The sequence below is a fragment of the Monodelphis domestica genome, chromosome 3, assembly GCF_027887165.1.
Source record: "Monodelphis domestica isolate mMonDom1 chromosome 3, mMonDom1.pri, whole genome shotgun sequence".
In the NCBI taxonomy this organism is placed as follows: domain Eukaryota; kingdom Metazoa; phylum Chordata; class Mammalia; order Didelphimorphia; family Didelphidae; genus Monodelphis; species Monodelphis domestica.
This window is the reverse complement of record NC_077229.1, coordinates 18,957,586-18,977,278: the sequence shown is the minus strand read 5'-3', so window position 1 is coordinate 18,977,278 and position 19,693 is coordinate 18,957,586. Positions and strand designations below refer to the sequence as shown.

General features: G+C 52.5%; 1 protein-coding gene across 4 annotated transcripts in view; it reads right to left on the bottom strand.

The window, feature by feature from the left end:
• Window positions 1-19,693, bottom strand: part of PATZ1 (POZ/BTB and AT hook containing zinc finger 1) — a 68,899-nt gene that overhangs the window by 34,298 nt on the left and 14,908 nt on the right. The window contains exons 3-5 of one of the 4 annotated variants that reach the window (XM_056821461.1): window positions 18,916-19,087; window positions 12,752-12,889; window positions 10,179-11,513 (exon numbers count right to left, since the gene is read on the bottom strand). In XM_056821461.1, the coding sequence (XP_056677439.1) occupies window positions 11,095-11,513; window positions 12,752-12,889; window positions 18,916-19,087 (729 nt within the window). In that variant the 3' untranslated portion in view covers window positions 10,179-11,094. Of the gene's footprint in view, window positions 1-10,178; window positions 11,514-12,751; window positions 12,890-18,915; window positions 19,088-19,693 lie in introns of those variants that run through there. The other 3 variants (XM_056821464.1, XM_056821462.1, XM_056821463.1) reach the window with 3 other exon arrangements.

Here is a 19,693-nt window from a genome sequence, read left to right as displayed (position 1 = left end):
AAGGAGCAGAACCAGGAGAACATTGTACACAGAGATGGATACACTGTGGCACAATCGAATGTAATGGACTTCTCTACTAGTAGCAATGCAATAATCCAGGACAATTCTGAGGGACTTATAAGAAAGAAGCTATCCACAGCCAGAGGAAGAACTGTGGGAGCGGAAACACAGAAGAAAAACAACTGCTTTATCACATGGGTCGGTGGGGATATGATTGGGGATGTAGACTCTAAACGATCACCCTAGTGCAAATATTAATAATATGGAAATAGGTCTGAATTAATGACACATGTAAGTCCATCAAGATGGGGAGGGCCTTGAGTCTAAGTTGAGTTTAGTTGAAGAACCTGGGAACGTTCAAGCCTGGAGAAGAGATGACTCAGGGCCGACATGACAGGGATGTTCAGATATTTAGAAAGAAGGGAGAAGGCTTATTCTGTTGGACCCCAGAGGCCAGAACCAGGAGCTACATGGGGCAGAGTTGCAGGGACAGGGCTTACAAAAAGACCAATTTAGGTTCTGGGATGAGGAAAAACTTCCTAACAATTAGAGTTGCCTGAAGTGCAATAGGGTGCCTCAAGATAGTAGACTTGGGACAGCTAGATGGCTCAGTGGATAGACAGCCAGCCCTGGAGAAGGGAGGTCCTGGGTCCAAATCTGGCTTCAGACACCTCCAGCTGTGTGACATTGGGCAAGTCACTTAACCCCTATTGCCTAGCTGTTAACTGTCCTTCTGCCTTGGAATCAATACTTAGAATATGGATTCCAAGACAGAAGGAAAAGGTTAAAAAAAAACCAACACAACTCTGAGAGGAAATGCTATTAATATCTCTAATTTATAGACAAGGAAATTGAGGATGGGAGAGGTTAACAGAATTGTCCAAGGGTCCCACAGTGAGTGTCTGAAGCTGGACTTGAACTAGGGTCTTCTTGACTCCAGAGCCAGCACTCTATTCACTTGTACCATCCAGTTGGCTCTTACTGACAAGTACGGCCCCATTTCCCATATGTGACTGGGTTCTCTCCTCCTCCAGATCCATGCTAAGCTAGCTCATTACTCCTTGCAACATGGGAACTGTCCCTGCCAGGAGGCACTGTGGTCTCCATCTAGGTCCATGTTGCACTGGGCACTGTCACTTTCACCCTATATTTTCCTGAGTGGCATGACTAGATTCATCTCCCTTTTTTAAATTTACATTTTAAAAACATTTTAACCCCTTACCTTCTGCCTTAAAATCAATACTAAGTTATCAATTCCAAAGCAGAAAGTGGTAAGAGCTAGGTAATTAGGTTTAAGTGACTTGCCCAGGGTCACCCAGCTAAGAAGTGTCTGAGGTCACATTTGAACCCAGGATCTTCCATCTCTGGAGCTGGCTTTCAATCTAGCTGCCCCTAGGCTCACCTCTTGAGCCACCATGGCGAACCCTGAGCAGAGGATTCTATTCCAGCTCTCTAAGGAATCCCTTTTCTAAGAAGATCATGTACAGAACATGTTCCATGTAAGGGTGCCATAAAGACACTCTGAAAAGTCACAGTCTTCAAACTGGATCTGCATTTTCTCCATTCCTTTCTTATGTCTAGACAAGCAACAATCTGACTTTGATTTTGTAGCTTTTGCCAAAATCCCAGTCGTAACTGCTCACACTGAAAATTTAACAATTGGCTCAGAGTTAGTTGGCTCCAACATAACTGCGTCTGCATGCCTGTGGCAAATGTTTCAGGCAAGCTTTTGGTTCCCTATTTTTTACCTTAGAAGGTTAAAGGAATAAAGAGCTTGCAACGTAATATTCCAAATGGCAAAAGATATAGGCTTATAACCAAGAATTATTTATCCTCCCCACACACACACCAAAAACAAACAAACATTGAGTATAATCCTACAGAGAAAAAGAAAATGGACTTTTTTCTTTAACCTTTAGATTCCATCTTAAAATCAATACTAAGTGTAATTTCCAAGACAGAAGAAGAAAATGGATTGTTAATACAGTAGAGATCCACTAAGCAATGTCCACATAAAGACCAAGGCTGTGTAGGAACGTGGGGATACAGATGTGGAAAAAAGAGAACACACAGAAGTAAATACAAGTTCACAATCAGGAAGGACTTTATTGATGAAGTGTCTGATGGGGGATGATGGAAGATGGAATAAGATGAGGTGGAGGGGCTGGGAGTGATTTGTGTTGTCTTAATGATCCTAATAGAAGAAAAGAAGGAGGGAAAAGCTACGTTAGGGGAAGAAAGAGGAGGAAGAAGGGAAGAAACATAATTAACAATTGATGGGACATAAATGGAGATCTATAGAGTGGAGATCCTACGAACATCATTTTGGCCTTCTGAGGTCATTTGGAGAGGGCTTGTCAGACTTGGAGATGTTTTCTTATTCCTCCATGTTGGTTTCTTTGTCTATCACTTTGGACCCATATAAAGGGAAGTGAGCAGAACCAGGAGAACCATCTATATAGTAACAACTTTTGAAAGACTTAAACTCTGGCCAGCGTAGTGATCCACCAGAGGACTGATGATTTAGAATGATGCCCACATCTGGACAGAAAGGTTATCATCATCATTGTAGTCGTTATCATCGTCATCATCTTCAACATGGCGTTAAAGATGGCATTTATATGGGGCTTGAAGATTTGTCTGCAAAAGGGCAGAAGATGGACAGATGGTCTGGAGTTAGGAGGTCCTGGGTTCAAATCTGACCTCAGACATGTCCTAGCTGTGTGACCCTGGGCAAGTCATTTAACCCCCATTGCCTAGCCTTTACCACTCTTCTGCCTTGAAACTGTTACTGAGTATTGATTCTAAGACAGAAGGTAAGGGTTTAAAGGGAAAAAACAAAACAAAACTTATTTGCAAAGCTCTGTACAAACATTAACCCATCCTCACAACAAACTGGAAGATAGGTGATATTACCTTCATTTTACAGATAAAGAAACTGAGGGAGAATGAAGTTAAGTGACTTGCCCAGGGTCTTACAGTTAAAGAAGTATCTGAAGCCAGATTGGAACAAAGTTCTTTGTGACTCCAGTTCCAATGCTCTATCCCCTACACCCCTGGAGGCTGGCCTAGATTACACATAGTTGTAGAAATGGCCAATGAGGAACATGCATTGCTGAACTAGTAATATTTGTGGCAGAGGTTTTGGTTTTCCTTTTTTAACTCCAGGGAGGATGTGGCAGGAGAGAGAAAGGGTTGGTGATATAATCATATGATTATTATATATATTCCATAACATTATCGTTATTTATATTTTAATAGAAATGTAAATAAGTGTGTTTATATATTATCTATAATGATTACATAATCATAACACTTCAGTAGAATTAAATAAAAAAATAAAATTTCATTTTTAGAATCCATTTTTGCCATCTAAAGTCCTTCAGAGCCTGGCCTCTTCCCACTTCTCCAACTTCCTGTGCTTGCCTCCTCTCTAAAAATGCTACAACCCAGGACGCCAGTCTTTCGGCTGCGACTTGAACTCTCCCTAATCCACCCCCCGAGTCTTCATATCCACTATTCCTGTGCCTGTTCTGTTCTATCTCCTTCCTGAGAATCCATGGCTTCCTTTGGGACTCACTCTTCCACTTCTGGTAAGTTCCTTTCCTGCTCTCCCCATCTGTTAAGGTTTTCCCTCTCTGCGGCTTGTGGCTCAGTTGTTTCAGTTGTAGCTAACACTCTGTGACCCCATTTGGGGTTTTAATGGCAAAGATTCTGGAGTGGGTTGCCATTTCCTTTTCCAGCTCACTAGACATATGGGGAAACTGAGGCAAACAGGGTGAAGTCCAGCCCTCTATCCACTGAGGCACCTAGCTGCTAGGTAGTTACTATAGGTAATAATATTTTGGTTTTACAGATGAAAAAACTGAGGCAAACAGGGTTAGGTTACTTGCTCAGGGTCACACAACTAGGAAGAATCTGAGGCTGGATTTGAACTCAGGAAGATGACTCCAGGTCCACTGCTCTACCCTCTGGACCACATTTACTCTTTCTATATCTTCTATGTATCTAGTATTGACATGTCATCTTACCCATTAGAATGTGAGCTCCTGAAGGGCAGGAATGATCTTTTTGGACCCTATAGAGAAGTAGGAGGGGAATAAGAAGGGAGGTGGTGGGAAGGGGAGTAACATAAGGGAGGGGAAAGGGGGTGAGGAACTAAAAGCAAAACACTGGTGTGGAGGGAATGAGTGAAAGGAGAAAGGGCAGGATTAAAAGAGGAAATCAAGTTGGAGGGGGATACACAGATGATAACAGAACTGTAAATGTAAAGGGTACAAACTCACCCATAAAATGGAAGCAGATAGCAGAGTGGATTAAAAACCAGAATCCTACCATATGCTGTTGATGACAAGGAAGGGTCTTTTTGGCTTTCTTTGTATAAGCAGCAGGCAGGACCTTGTCTAGCCTATAGTGAGCACCAAATACTGCTCCCTGATTAGTTCCTTCTTCCTCCAACTCTTCCTGTCTTTGAAGCCCTCTTCTGGGATTTACTACCTGTAGGACCTTAGCCAAGTTACCCTCCAGGCCCAGACCTTGGAGAAGTCTTGAGTGGTCAGAATGGGGCCAATTTTGGATGAAAAAGGAGATACAGGGATGAGTGAAGGAAAGATCCCAGAAGCCAATCAAGGCTACGGGAGCCTGAAGCCAACTAGGACAATTCTTCTGCTTTAGAACCGATACACAGTAGTGATTCTACCACAGAAGATAAGGGGTTATAATGACAATAATAACAACAACAACAACAATTCCTATCTTCTAGGGTTGTTGTGAACTTAAACTGAGGTCATGTTTATAAAGCATTTTGCAAACTTTTAAGCTAGATTTGTATGTGTGTGTGTGTGTGTGTGTGTGTGTGTGTTGGAAAAGGAAAAGGAAAAGCACTTCAGGATCTGCCAAGAAATCCCAAATGGGGCCACCAAGAATTAGATGTGACTGAATAACAAATATATGTATACAACAGTCAGTCAATAAACATTTATTAATCACCCACTCTGCACCAGTCATTGTACTAAGGGCTCCGGGACACAAATATAAGTTAAAAAACAAACAAACAGATATTATCTGTCATCAAGAAGCTTACAACCTAATGGGGGAAGATGACCCACGCACAAGGAAGAGGGTGGGAGAGAGAAGGTACTTGACTGTGGATATGATGGGCAAGTCCAAAAAAGGGGATGGTGTGTCTAGTGGGAAAATTGGGAAAAACCAGTACAGAGCCCCCTCTTTAACTGCCCCCTCTTTAAATAAGGGCCTTGGGCAGCTGGGTGGCTTAGTGGATGGAGTGTCAAATCTGGAGATGGGAAACTGAGTTTAAATCTAACTTTAGATACTTTCTAGCTGTGTGACCCTGGGCAAGTCTGCCCACTCTGTTTGCCTAGCCCTTGCCCTTCTGTCTTAGAGTTGTTAAAAAATAAAAATAAAGGCTCTTTGGTGTCTGGGTGCCACAGAGGCCTATAAAGAATCTCTGGGGGCTCGCTGGGGGCGTCTGCACTTAGTCAGCCCCTTCTGACCTGGATTTGGCTGACTCCTTTTCAGGAGAGATTCTGGAAAATCCCGGTTCCCACCTGGGAGTGTCAGGAAGGCACCCGTCAGCCTCCTTCTTGTCTGGGTTTCTCTCTGCAGGGTTGGCCCGTCACCCCCATTTTTAAAAAGCAAACCTGTGTTGCGCTTGGCCATTAAGCAGAAGCAGGCTGACAGAGTCCCAGCCTTCAGGGGACTGACCCTGGCTAAAAAAGACAACAGACGGTCCAACGGACTCAAAATGGCCAGCCGTTGACTTGAGGGGATGGCGCGATGGAGAGCTTGAAGAGATCTTAGCGATCGGGGGTCCAAAATTCAAATTGTACTGATATGGAAACTGAGTCCCCGGAGGACAAGCCACTTACCCAACATCACCCAGCAAACAGCGCTCTAAGGTGCACCTTTCCTCAACTTCCCTCCAGCCACTCTACAAGTGTGAGGACTTACAGAGAAGGAAACCAAGGCAAGGAGAGGGTAATGCACTGCCCCGTGTCACACCGTATTTATAGCATTTTGGGGTTTTCCAAGCACTTCCTTCACAATCACTATGAAGTAAGTAGTCCAGGCATCATTTCTCCCACTTTACAGATGGGGAAACTGAGGTTCCAAAGGCAAACTCTTCCCCCCGCTGAGCAATGAATCCAGGTACTCCTGAATCCAAATGCGGTAGTCCTTCCATCACACCCCGAATTCCTTTATCTGAATGAGGTGGAGATGAGGGAGGCCAAGACAAACGTCCTCCCTCAGAAGGAACAGAAGGGCAGGCCTGGATGGGCACAAACATGGAGCAGCCAGGCGGCTCCCACGGCGCCGCCATTTCCCCACGTGCAGGGCTCTGGTGATTGGATTTTTCCCCGTCGCTCTTCCCCAGGGGGTCCCGATGGCCATTTGCCTCTGCCCTCTCTCATATGGGGCACCCCGAGAGCCATCTTCTCCTGCCCACGGACAGACGCCTTCTCACAGGGGCCCAGGCGAGGGGGGAGGAAGCACTGAATTCTGTTGCCCGGTGTGCCTGTTGGCTGACTGACTAACAGATGGCTAGAGAGGGACAAAGAATTCCAGCTCCAGACTTGTCTCTCCCTCAGCTTCCCGGTCTTTGTCTCCAAAGCATTACTCGAGGGCCCCGGCAGGGCCAGCCACCAGGGTGGGGTGTCAGGCAGACAGGTGGTTCTTTGGGGGCTCCCAGGCCTCCCCTCTTCCCCCCAGGCCATTGCCCAAGGAATCGCGGCTTGGCAAAGATGACCCGAGCCCTGAGCCTGGGCTTGTTCCGTGGCCTTCTGCCTGGGCTGGGGAGGCCGCCCGGTCTGACCCCATCTTTTACACAGGACGAACCTCAAGTCCCCAAAAGAGTAAGTGACCTTCCCAAAGCCACCGAGGAAGAAAGAGGCAAAGCCCGGGTGCGCGCCTGAGCCCTCGAGCCCCAACGCCACACGCGAGGCCCCCATCCTCCTCCCGAGGGGCTGCCAGGCATGAGGGGCCAGACGGGGAGTGAGGTCAGCAGCCGTCCACACGCTGAGGCCCAAGGGGGCCCTTCGAAGATTCCGCACCGTCCACACAGCCCGTCATCAGCGCCTGATGTTCCGCCATGATGGATGGCTTCGTTTGGGTTCTATTGGCCAGCACGGATGGGGCGGCGTGCTGGAACAGGGGGTGTCAGGGCTGGGAAAGAGCCCAGGACAGCCTCCTAGAAGGAGGGGATAGGGCCCGAGACCACCTGGTCCAGCCGCTTTCCTTTTGCCCACTGACCACCAAGCATGAGAAGATGGGGATGCCTGAGGTCGGGGCTCCTCGGGGCTTGTCCCCAGCTTTTGGGTCTGCTGGCCGGATGGGACCATTCTCTCGCTCTAGGACCCGCATCCTTCGTCTCCGATCCCCAGGAGGCGTGCTTATTTTGGAAATGAATTTTCAGTTTCGTTTTGAGAATTTGGGGAGAAAAGGATGAGTTTAACGGAAGCACAGGGAGGGGCCCGTCCCCGAGCCTGGGGCCCTGAGCGTCCTGATGCCTCCCCCGGCACTACCACATGCCTATGGACTCACCGGGGCTGGGCTGGGCCTGCTCTCAGCCATCCCTCCGCCCTAGCAACCTTCTTTCCAAACTGAAGAACTTGAGGAGGAAGGGCAGGATCCTTCCTGAACCTTGGTCAGCCAGAGCCTCAACGACATCACAGGCATTTATTAGGCACCTACAAGGCTCCAGGCCATGCTCAGAGGCTGGAGATAGAAACCATTCCAGCATCCCAGGGGCCAGCAGTGATGGAGCTAGGCCTGGTTCAGAGCCAAGAGCTGGTGCCCCTAGAACTAGATCTAGGGTTTGTATTGGATTTTAGCAGGGAGGGAAGGAGGGAGGGAGGGAGGGAAGGAGGGAGGGAGGGAAGGAGGGAGGGAGGGAAGGAGGGAGGGAAGGAGGGAGGGAGGGAAGGAGGGAGGGAGGGAAGGAAGGAAGGAAGGAAGGAAGGAAGGAAGGAAGGAAGGAAGGAAGGAAGGAAGGAAGGAAGGAAGGAAGGAAGGAAGGAAGGAAGGAAGGGAGGAAGGAAGAAAGGAGGGAAGGAGAGAGGGAGGGAGGGAAGGAGAGAGGGAGGGAAGGAGGAAGGAAGGGAAGGAGAGAGGGAGGGAAGGGGAGAGGGAGGGAAGAAGGAAGGGAGGAAGGAAGAAAGGAGGGAAGGAGAGAGGGAGGGAGGGAAGGAGAGAGGGAGGGAAGGAGGGAGGGAGGGAGGAAGGGAGGAGGGAAGGGAGGGAAGGAAGGAGGGAGGGAGAGAGGGAGGGAGGGAGGAAGGGAGGGAGGGAAGGAGGGAGGAAGGAAAGAAAGGAGGGAGGGAAGGAAGGAAAGGGAGGGAGGGAGGCAGAAAGTTAGGAGAGAATCAGTTTCCTATTATGTGCCAAGTACTGGGCTATTTTCATCTACTGTCTTCCCCAAACTGCATCAGCTCTAGCACCTGCCTAGTGTTCTGGGTTCCTAACCATCAGGGTTGGTTTTTCAAAGTCACTTTCAGGACTGAGGATGTGAGTTCTAGTCCCACCTATGACACATCCTGGTTGTGCGACTGAGCATGTCACCTCCCCAGGCAGCGCAGTAAGCCTCTAGGGTGCAGAGGACTTGCTGATCTGTACTGGTGAAGGTCTGGTTCCTCCCGGGAGCTCCAGCGACATGACCTGGACATCACAGAAGCCCTCCAGCACCCCATCTCCTCCCTCCACCCTCTTTGCTAGAGCAGATCGGGACAATCAGAGGTGCTGTGATATCTTACGGTTGCCATTGGCCTGGGGCACAGCGAAGGGGAAGAGCTCTCAGCTCTCAGCTCCCAGGCTCCGGTGTTGCCGACAGAAGGCTTTGGCAGTAAATAAGACCCAATGCCATCTGTTGGGACCTGCCCATGGCCTGAGCTCCAAGGAGGGAGGGAGGGGCTGGAGGCCACCACAGGGAGAGAGGCCCAGCCAGCTGTCCACATGGAACCATATGGGTCCAACTAGCTTGTGGAGGTGGGGAGGAGCCCAGGCCCTGGGCTTCTGTCCTCTGAGCACCCCAAACTGCCTGGGGGCTCCCCAAGAGCCCAGGTGCCTCCAGCTGCACCCATCAAGTGGACAGGCCATAGTCCAGAGAATGAACGGGGAAAGAGGAAGTTCCCAAGGGCTCGTGGTCCAGCGAAAGGAAGACACAGAGAAGCGGGTCCCCTGATGTCAATAAGCACTTCTAAGCCCTCACTGTATGCCAACATTTGGCTGTCCAGAGCACCAGGCATGCCTGAGCCCCCTTCCCTGCCCTCCAGGAGCTCAGGGCCTGTCAGGGGAGACACATAAGAGAGAGGAGGGAGAAGGCCACCTCGGGGGACCAGAAGGGGCATCCTGGAGGACGAGATGAGGCGGAGAAGGGAGGGTGTTCCAGGTGAGCTGAGGCAGAGGCCAGCCAAGGAAGAGGCTGTCAGAGATGGAGGGTCGCCTCTCCCACAGGCTGGAGGTGCCGAACTATGAGGAAGGACCGGAGAGGCTGTGAGGGGTTTTGGATCCCAGAGCCAGGATTTCCCATCAATCCTGGAGGTCACAGGGAGCTGGGCTGGGACTCTTGGGAGCTGGAGCCTAGGGCTTCAAAGGGAAAATGTGCTTGCCTTCTAGGGAAGACCCTCTCCTCTACCCTGGACCCATCTTGGCTCTCCCACTGGGGACTCTACTTACTGGGCTTCTCCTGGAAGAGCAGGGCCAGAGAAAGTCTTTCGCAAGAGGATTTCGGGGTGCAGTAGAACCAGGGCTTTGGGGTGTTGGGACCTCTTGAACAGCGGCAGTCCAGCAGAGCTGGCCCCCTCCTCAGAACAGTGGTTTACCACGCATAAACCAAATACATCACACAGGAAACCCAAGGTTAGTGACGACCAAGATGCCAGCTCCTTCCCAGCCACATTTGCGGCCCCCGGATGGCGAGGCCCCGCGGGTTGGGATCGCCGCCAGACACCCAAGCCTCTTGGGGTTCCACTCTACGGAAAGGACTACGGAGAGAGGACGAGGGAACTCGCGCCCCAAAACGACACGAGGAGCACAGGGGGCGTTGCGAGCCGAGCTGCTGGGCCTGAAGCCAGGCCTCCGCCCCCGCCCATCCCCTCAGCCGCTCCCTGCCTCGCTGCGAGCTCCGGACGACCCGGTTCAATAAGCAGACAGAACGGAGAAAGGAACGTACTAACTTTTTAATACAGTCTGATCAGATCAAATCACATCACTCAGCAAAACTGGGTTTATTCAACGCGACATACCAGCGGTACACAGTCTCCGCGGCGACGGCATCTCCCGTCTCGGGGCCCCGGCTACAAACCCAACTTCTACCACCCCAACCAGACTGGCATTTTTTTAAATTTTGCATAAAACTATTTCTTCCATAGACTTGAAACCATCCACTAGCCAAGTTATTATTTATGATACACCTAAAAAAATTTTAATACTAACCCTAATGTGACTGCTGCTTAAAAAGAGCTCTGTATATCACCTGGACTGGCTTTCAGTAGCAACTCACTACAACAGGTCCTAAAAATAATAACAATAATAATAATAATTAGAGAATTAAAACCCGACACAGCAAGTTGAATGGTCAAAGTACCAAAAGATCTGGCTGGGGACGGGGGGTCTCAGAGCCCCCGGCCCAGCGCATCGGAGTCTCCGAAGAGGGTGGCGGCACCGTGGTCTGCTACAGGCTTCCGGATTCGGTCCCAACGGCTGGGAATTGATCGGTGTTTGCGGGTGGGTGGAACTTACTGTGGTTTCTCAGGGGGGAGCGGGGGGGGGGGACGGGGGGAGGGAAGGCCGGGTGGGATCCCTCGGGGAGGCTCCGCCGCCGCCGCCACCACCGCGCTCGCCGCGGCCCCACGTCCCGGCCCTCCTCTGGGCCCCGCGGGCTGCCCCGCGCGGCTTAGGTCTCGGAAGCTACCTCTACAGGGCGTGGGGAGCGGGCGGGAGGCGGGGGAGGCGGGGGCTTAAAAAGGAATAAAAATCTCTCAGCTACAGAACCCAATGACATCATTTTCTTCCTCCTCCACAGCATCTCTCCGGGTCAGCAGACTGACCGTGGGCTGCTTGAGTGGGGACAAGCCTGCCTCACTTGCCCTCCGGCCCCAGCGGCGGCTGGTCGACCTCCGGGTCTACCAAGGACGACGCGAAGGCGGACTGCACGATCTGAAATCCAAAGGACTCCAGCAGGGACATGTTCTGTTGGGGAGAGAAGGGGGAGCCCAGGGCAGGGCCCAGGTCCCCCAGGGGCCCCCCGAGGGCCCGGACATGCACCTTCTGGATGTGTTTGTTCAAGTAGGACTTGGAGCGGAAGAAGCTCCCGCACTCGGGGCAAGGGTACTTCTTCTCCCCATCGGGTTCCATCTTGTTTTTGGGGACGGCCATGTCACAAGAGAAGGAACCGTTGGCGCTCTGTTTCTCCGGGGTCTTGAGGTCACTGGCGTCCGAGAGGTCACCGTAGGAATCAGAGCTCTCAATCGGGTCCTGATGTGAGCATTTCTGGCCTTCTACAAACAGAACAAGACAAAACACAGAGATGAGGCCAGGCTCCTGGAAGGGAGGGGAGGCTCAGACTAGCAAGCATGGGCTGGGACCGGGGGGCGGGGGGCGGGGGGCTGGCCCCGAGGAGGCCTAACCGCTCAGTCCGGGGGCCGGGCACCCGAGACCCCCCAGAGATGCCGCCTTCCTCGCTAGGGCCTTCTCTGCCCGCCGCCTCCGCCTCGTCCCCTCCTCAGCCCGAGGACGGGACGGCAGAGAAATCTACGTCCCCGAAACAACAGCCAACAGACGCGTCCGGGCTGGGCCTCAGAGGCTGCCCGCCTCCAGGACACAGAGCGAGGCCAGCAACCAAGAACCACCATCCGTGGCCTCTCCCAGAGGCTCGGAGCTCCTCTGGACCGGCACGACTTCCTAGCGGGCCGGGATCAGCCTGGACGCCTTGCCAGGCTCTGCTTGCCCACACCTTGGTCTCAAGCAGGCCCCGGGAGAGGAAGAGGCCCAGGCCCCGAGGACGGAGAGCTCCGGGGCGGACCCTGGCGATCGGCTCTCGCCCAGGCCCCGAGGTGGCGAGGAACAGAACCGAGACGCGCCGAGCCAGGCTCTCCGCACTGGCGCCGCCTCTTCTGACCCTGGTCTTCTTGTTCCACATCAGAGGCGCCTGCCCGCCTGCCTGCCTGCCTACATGCCTGGGCAGAGCCCGCCTGCCCGCGGCCCTCCTCTAGCCGTGCCCGGGCTCCTGACCGGCCCCGAGGTCGCCGGGGGCCGCAGAAGGCAGGTGGACAGTCGTGGAGCCCTCAACCCCCCGATGGGAGCGCGGAGCGTGCCATCGACGGGGCAGGGCAGACGGACGAGCTGGCCGAGCCCCAGCTCTCCTCCCAGGCGTCTCTCTCCAGGACGAGCCACAGGGGTGGCTCCCCCTCTCCCCGGGCACCCGAGACGGTCCAGGAGGCCCAGGAAGGGGAGGCTCCGCAGCCCGCGTCTCTGACCTCGCTGCCGGGCCTGTGGGCGGCAGCCCCCCGACTTCTCATGCAGGGGGAGGGGCGCAGGGCCGGCGGACTGGCAGCAGCAGAGTGCGGGCAAGGGCCGGGGGTGTGGGGCCTGGCTGGGGGACCCAAGTAGCCTCACTCCGAACCCCTGGAGGGACCCAGCAGCAGGGCCCCGCCCGGCGGCCGCCCTCCACAGCCCCGCGTCGGCTCCGCCCCTCCTCCCCGCGCCCAGGCAGCGTGCAGGGCAGGGAGTCGCTTGCCTTTGATGCCATAGGTCCTGGCGCAGTGGAACGCTGCTCCCCCACTCGGGATGGGCTCCGGGTGCCTGGAGACCTGGGGAAGGGGAACACCGTGGTGGGTTTTAACATGGACCTTTAAGTAGGAGGCAGAGGAGAAACCTAAACGAGACAAAAGGAGATGAGATCCTGCCACCGGCACCCAGAGACGCCTCTGCTGCTCGTGCTAGCAGGCCCCAGCTAGGCGGGCGAGGCTTCCGGGGCGCCCATCATGACGAGAAAGGAATCCGAGCCAGATTCCTCCAAGAGGGAGCCGGACATGGTGGCATGAAGCCCAAAGGAGACCACACGGGGTGGGGGCAGGCAGCGCCTCTGGGCCCCGAGATGGTTTTTAAGAGGCCAAAGCTTCCTCGCGCTCCCTCACATGCCTTTGGGGAGGACTTTTTACTGCAGCCTCAGGACACAGGGCTGTCCAGGGCCACAGGGACCGCCTCTGTTTCTAGCTCTCTATCCTGGAGGACTCCCACCGAATCCTCATCTAGAAGGGTGAAATGAAGACGGGTCCTTCCACTGCTCACTGTCAGCCACGTGCTTAAAGCCAAAGCAGTGGGGGGAGGGCGATTTCTGCGGCTTCTTGGGCTAATGCTCCTCCCCCTGCGCGCCCTGAGCATCTGCTAAGAGCGGCCCCTAAGGACCACGTCCCTGGCTTTCTCCTGCACTGCTCCAGATTGGGATGGCAGGAAAGTCTAGCCGTCTTTTAAGATTTCCCCCCAGTTTTTGGCAAAAGATGTGAGCGTGGGTAGCATGACAGAGAATAGTGATTCGGTTTACAGACGCTGAATTTTCATTCATTTTTTAAAAAGATCACAAGGCCAAAGGGTTCTGAGGGACAGCCCGATACCCTGGAAAAGCCAGTTATCTGCTCCCAACTGCGAGTGTCGTGTCCTGATGACCCCCCCCCAACAACAGACACTTCCCAGCTGGGTGACCGGTCAGTGACTTCCCTCTCTGGGCCTCGGATGCCTCCACTGAGAAATTGGCATGGCTCAGGCTTCTCTAATGGCAGGAGGGGAGGCCAATCACGCTCGGGGGCAGAGATTGGTCTGAAGGAAAATTCTATTGACGGTGCTGGTGGTCCCTGGACCCTCACAGCATCTCTCTGTGGGCCGTACGTCCCCCGGGGGTCTAGGCTGCTCTGATGGGTTAGAATGAAGCTCTTGGAGGGCCACTAGCCGGGGGGTGAGGCAGAGGCTCAATAAATGGGCAGGAATGCGGCGAAGGGGACCCATGGGAAGAGAGAGCCAGGGTCCTCTGGGCTACAGCAGCTCCCACTCCCCGATGACACAAGAAGAAGATGAATGGCGACGCTGATTGTAAGGAGGAAATATTCCACTGTGTACTTCCACTTGTGGGTGCTTAACAAACACTTGTCAATGGATGGACGGACGGATGGATGGATGGATGGATGGATGGATGGATGGATGGACAGACAGATGGATGGAAGGATGGATGGGTAGATGGCGGGTGGGCAGGGCTCTGGAAACTGCTTCTTCAAGGGCTGGACTAAATTGGTCCTTGTGTGGTAAAATGTTGGGGTTCTCAACAAAGAAACTGAATATGGCGTGACTGATATTTGCTCACTGCTCAGAACGGGGGCTCTTTGAGGGCTGGATAGGATTTTTGTTTTGCCTTTGTTCCTCCTCTCTCTAGGTCCTTGCATGAAGCAGTTACTGGACCGGAAGCTGGTCCATGGCTCTGCGGGCTGCAGGTCCTTGGGCCATGGGGCTGACTGCCTGGCCACGGAGCAGAGGAGAAGGCAGAAAAATGGGAAGGAGAATTTGCCGGGTTTCGGGTCCTTTTTTCTTACTTTTGGGGCTGGCCCCTGAGAAGCAGGGTGTACCCAGCTAAGCACAAAGGAGGCTACGGGGGATCCCGAAAAGCCTTGGCTCCTTCCCCCCACAAAACACAAGGCCACAGGGAGCCCCTTGAAACTATGTCATAAGGGCCTGGTTTTCTTTCCTTTTCCAGTTCCTCGAGTTCTTCTAGATATTAGGAACTCCCTAGCACAAGCAAATGCAACTTCCTGGAGAACGGGGCACTGGGCTGGGCCTGACCGCAGCTAGGAAGGAGGTGGGGACTAAGGCAAAGAAGGCTTCCACTGGGGCATCTCAGGAGCCAAGGGCCTCAAAGCGGAATCCTGGCCTCTTGGCCCATTCTCGGCAGATTCACCCTAATCGAAGGAATCGGGGCAGGGAGGGAACACATGAAGTGGAGTCGACAACGTCCACACACTGGTGGCCAGACCAGGTCGTGACACCCCCCCAACAAGGGCGAACCAACTCCATTCAACACCCACGATTCCCTGTGACGGATTCTTTGCAGGGCCCCTCTGGCGAGGGCAGCAGGAGAGGGGGTGCTGGGACAGGTTCTCTGGCTAGCTGCAATCCCTGGAGAAAGAAATATTCCTTCCTCAGGGCCTGCTGCTGGGCCAGGGACACAACCGCGCTTCCCGGGGGAATTCTGAGCCGCCGAGCCTCATAAAGACCCCGCTCCCCCTTTGCCGTAGCTCTAGACAGCTCGCGTTCTAGACTGGACTAGATGACGGAAGCCCATCCAGCGGGCTTCTAAACCAGACAGCGGCTGCTGGTCATTTTTTTAAGCCCTTGCTTTCTCTTTCAGGAACAAGTCTAAGCCAGAAGGCGCAAGGGGTGACACAGTTAGGAAGCGTCTGAGGTCAGAGTGGAGCCCAAGGCTTCCCTACTCCACACCTGGCTGCCCTTGGTAAATGTTTAACAACCAGCTCTCGCGGGGAAAAAAGAAGTACACACATCTTTCCGTTTAATATGCATTATCAACATTATCTTCGCCACTTTTCAAAGTCTAGACAGACAATAAAACAATAAATCATGGCTGGATTTGGAGCGTTTGGTGATTTCTGAGTTGTAAAGGCTCACGCTGAAGCTGGCCCGGCACACCCTTTTCTTCCCTAATACCCTCTCATGGCTGACTGGAGAGTTCAGGGCTCCACTCTTAAAGGGTTCTTAGGGACTTCCCAGAATCTCAGGAAGGCCTTGAAGGCCATCTCTAGTCCACACTCCCTGCCAACATAAGCAGCAGCTCCTCCCCAAGCCAGGCAGACATCTGGCCCTACTAGAAAGTGTCCTCTGGGGACGACCGCCTGACCAACAGAGCTGGTGGGCGTGTGATCGGGAGCTTCGGTACCCCCTGAACCCCCAGAATGAATGCTGTGGAAATCATTTCCGGCACACACCACTGGCAAAGACAGGCCTGGAACGAGAGCCAACCCACAGCTGTCTTTTACCGTTCTTTGTAACCCCAGACCGTACCAACGCCTGGCACACAGCAGGAGCCTAATAAATGCACTTATTGGCTGTCTAGAATGGCCAGAGTCGGATTATCCTACAAAGTGAGGCTCTACAGCAATTTTTTCTCGAGCTCCCAAATCTCCCTGTACATAGACAGCAGCTTAGAAATGTCTCTGCTGTCCAGAAAGAGCCTCATCTTCTCCCCTCCGCCACGTGCGAACTGCTTGATTCTTTTTCGGCTTCTATACAAGGAACAGGCCTAGAATCATCGTTCTAGGGAAAGAGCTTTGCAAACTTTGAAGTGCTAATACTTCGAATGTCATTTTTCTTCTTGATTAAGAATTGGGCCGCGTCTTCTCCCTCTCACTTCCCAGGATGGGTCTGCTCAGAGTTGATTTTTCTTCTGGTGCCCTGGAGAAATGGGGCCACCATCCTCCAGGGCGGAGGCCCCGCTCCAAAGGTGGCCCCTTGTTTCTGAATCATTTATCCCAATGACTAAGTCACGTTATTCTTTTGACAAGCTCTGGGGGAAGAGAACCATGAAAATCTTGTAAAATGCCTAGTGCTTCCATCAGCTTAACTCAAGGTCCATTTCCAATCTGTTGGGTTTCTCCCATGATCTGTAGGCTTTACTCTGTGGTCTTCACTGTCCAGGCTCGAGTCCGTTAATGAGGTTCCATGGGGTCTCTGTCCTGGAGACGGTAGCTGGGATTCCCCAATTCACCCAGGAGGACCAGCTCCCTCTTTCACTGGCCTCCACCAAGTTCAGCAAGTGGTAGGAGCCTCAACAAAGGAAGAGTGTTGTTGAAATGCTGCCTGATAAGTTTACTTGTCCAGGTCAGAAGTGATGCTAGGCACCAGCTGACGGAAAGGGTTGGAAGTCCCATTTGCTCAATGTGCCAGACTTGATGCCAAGCCACATTTGGCCTCTACGTATCACCCAGTTGGCCGGCCTGCCACCCTCTGCCTCCACCCCCCACTCCCATCCCATCCAATAACTGAGGCTCTCCTCATTTAATGGAAAAGCTCCATTTGCAATCAGCTCTACTCAGGTTCTCATGGTAGAGGCATCTGAAGAAAAGCATGCGACCTCTAGAAGCCAGTGAAGCGAATCCTAGATTTCCCAAGCTGTGGCTGCCCCGTCACTGGGACGTCTTACAATGCCCGAGACCTCGGCCTGTGTACGAGTCAGTAGACTACCTGCGCCCCTTCATGAGGGCTGTTACTATGACGCCACTTCACACCTGCTGAATCGCTAGAAACGTCCTAGATATTTCTGCCAAGGATCACAAGGAGAATTTACTTAAGAGCCTGCCAGAAGTCACACCCTCTCCCACAACAACAACAACGATGATGATGATGATATCTTATTTGTAGAGCCCTTTAGAGTACGCAAAGTCTGCTTTCAAATCCGTACCGTTCTTTGCTCCCACAACAAGGTAGTGAGGATAATCTGAGGCAGGCTGGCCAGGTATTATTAGCCCCATTTTACAGATGAGGAAACTGAATTTCAGAAGGGACTTGTCCAAAGCCATGTATCAAGTGAATGGCGGAGCCAACGCGAGAACCCAGATCTCCTGAGCCCGTAAGCCAGTGCTCTCCACACCCCCCTCACTGGACATTGCCAAGCCTACCACTTTTAAAACATGCTGCAGCCTGTGGACATGCCCCGTGGAAAGAAAACATCCCAAGCTCCGCTCTGTCTGTTCTACCTTTAGGGGCTCCAAAACCTGGTAGCATCCCCATGGCCAACACAAAGAGCTGCCCTTTCAGCATCTTGCAACACAACTGGTCCCCATAGTCACTTTGGATTCTTTCAGGTAGCTCCTCTCCCAAATTACCCAACAACCGACAGAGACAGTTGGGAAATTGAACCTTCAAGCTCAACTGTGCCAGCATGACTGGGGCGGCTTAGCTGAGGCCTCTGCCTCTATTTTTGGCCTGCCCACCACCCCACCAAAAGTATTCTTGCCCACCCTGGGCATGTTTCCATCAGAATTCTGTGAGGTAAATGGCTATCCAGAGAGATGAAAATTAAATCAGCTCGAATGGGTTTGGGGCCTTAAGAAATCGTTTACAAGTGACTTGGGTGGGACGTGGGACCCAGCTGAGCCTGACTGTCCCAAAGGTCAGATGGCTGTTGCAGTGAGACTTAATAATAATACCTCTTGTCTTACAGAGATGGCTTCCTTCTTATACCAGTATGAGGCAAAGTAGGAGAGTAAATAGGACCATCCTCAAAAGAGGTTTCTGGATAACTAAGAAGCCACTGTGACTAGGATTCACGAGCTCTCATTAAAGAACTCGATGGATTCTTCTCTAATGTCTTACACCCCAAAGTCTTTGCCATTCCAAACTCCCTAGATCTCTGGCTGGTAGGTCCTTTGGTGCCAGCGTGTTAGCAAGAAGAAAACTCAGAGCCTACTACCACTGGGAGGACTGAGTGATCTCAGAGTATTCATTGACTGCCAGGCAACTTGCTAGTTCAGTGGCATCTGCAAAATGCATATGTCCTGCCACCTAGAGCACACAAATGAACTGGCATCTTTAGAGCTTTGATTTCATCTGTTCAGTTCCCCAACACTCCCTAAAAAGACATAAGGAACCATGTCTGGAGAGAGACGCCACTCCCTCCCCACCCTTAGCCCTTTGGGTTGGCCCCCAACACCAAGTGAGCAAGCATCAGCAAGAAGTAAAAGCCAGGCCATGCCTGTAGGGTTTGGAGATGTGCACTATCCAGTGGGAAGGGAATGTAGCATCTGGGGAGGCCAGGGATGTGGGGAGATGCTGGCGCCATGAACCCTGACTCAAACACCCGTGCTCACCACCACCCGGTAGGATGCCAGACAACAGGAAGATTACCTCGGTTACATATACTGCAGAAGTTGCTTGGTCCTTCGCTGTGTTTCTTCAAGTGATCTGCCATATACGCTGCCCGCAAGTACTTCCCACACACCTGGCAGGGTACCTTGTCTTCATGGCAGGCCAGGTGGGAGCGCAGGCGGTCACGGGTGGCAAAGGAAGCGTTACAGGTCTGTGGGTGGCAAAGAGAATCAGGGTGAGTTCCCATCTCATCTCCCCAAAGGAAAGGACTCCTGGTTCCTGGGGAGACGCTAAACTTCTGAGTGTTTGCAGATGGCTTGGCTGGGACCCAGATGAGACTATCTCAAAAGTCAGATGGGTATTGCAGTTAGAGCGATTTGTTTCGCAGACACAACTTCCTTCTTAAACCAGTAAGAGGCAAGGTAGAAGGGTGACTAAGAACCATCCTTACAGCCAGGACTCAACCAACCAATCCCTGGAATCAATGAGTACTTATTAAACACCTTCAGGCACCCTGGGGCATTCACTTACAAAGAAGTTAACAATCTCTATGGGCAATACATTCGAAACCAGGAAAAGATTCAAGTCTTTCCAGGGATCCAGAATAATCAAGTGACCCTGAGCAAGTAACATCTCCACTCGGCGTCCTTAGGCCTATAGCTTTTCTAAGACTTTAAATTGCAACGTTAATCAATCAATCAATCAACATTTATTAAGCACTTACTTTGTGCCAGGCACTGTGCTAAGTGCTGGGGATACAGAAAAGCAAAAGACGGTCGGCCCTCAAGAAACTTACAGTACACTATCCAGTGGGGGA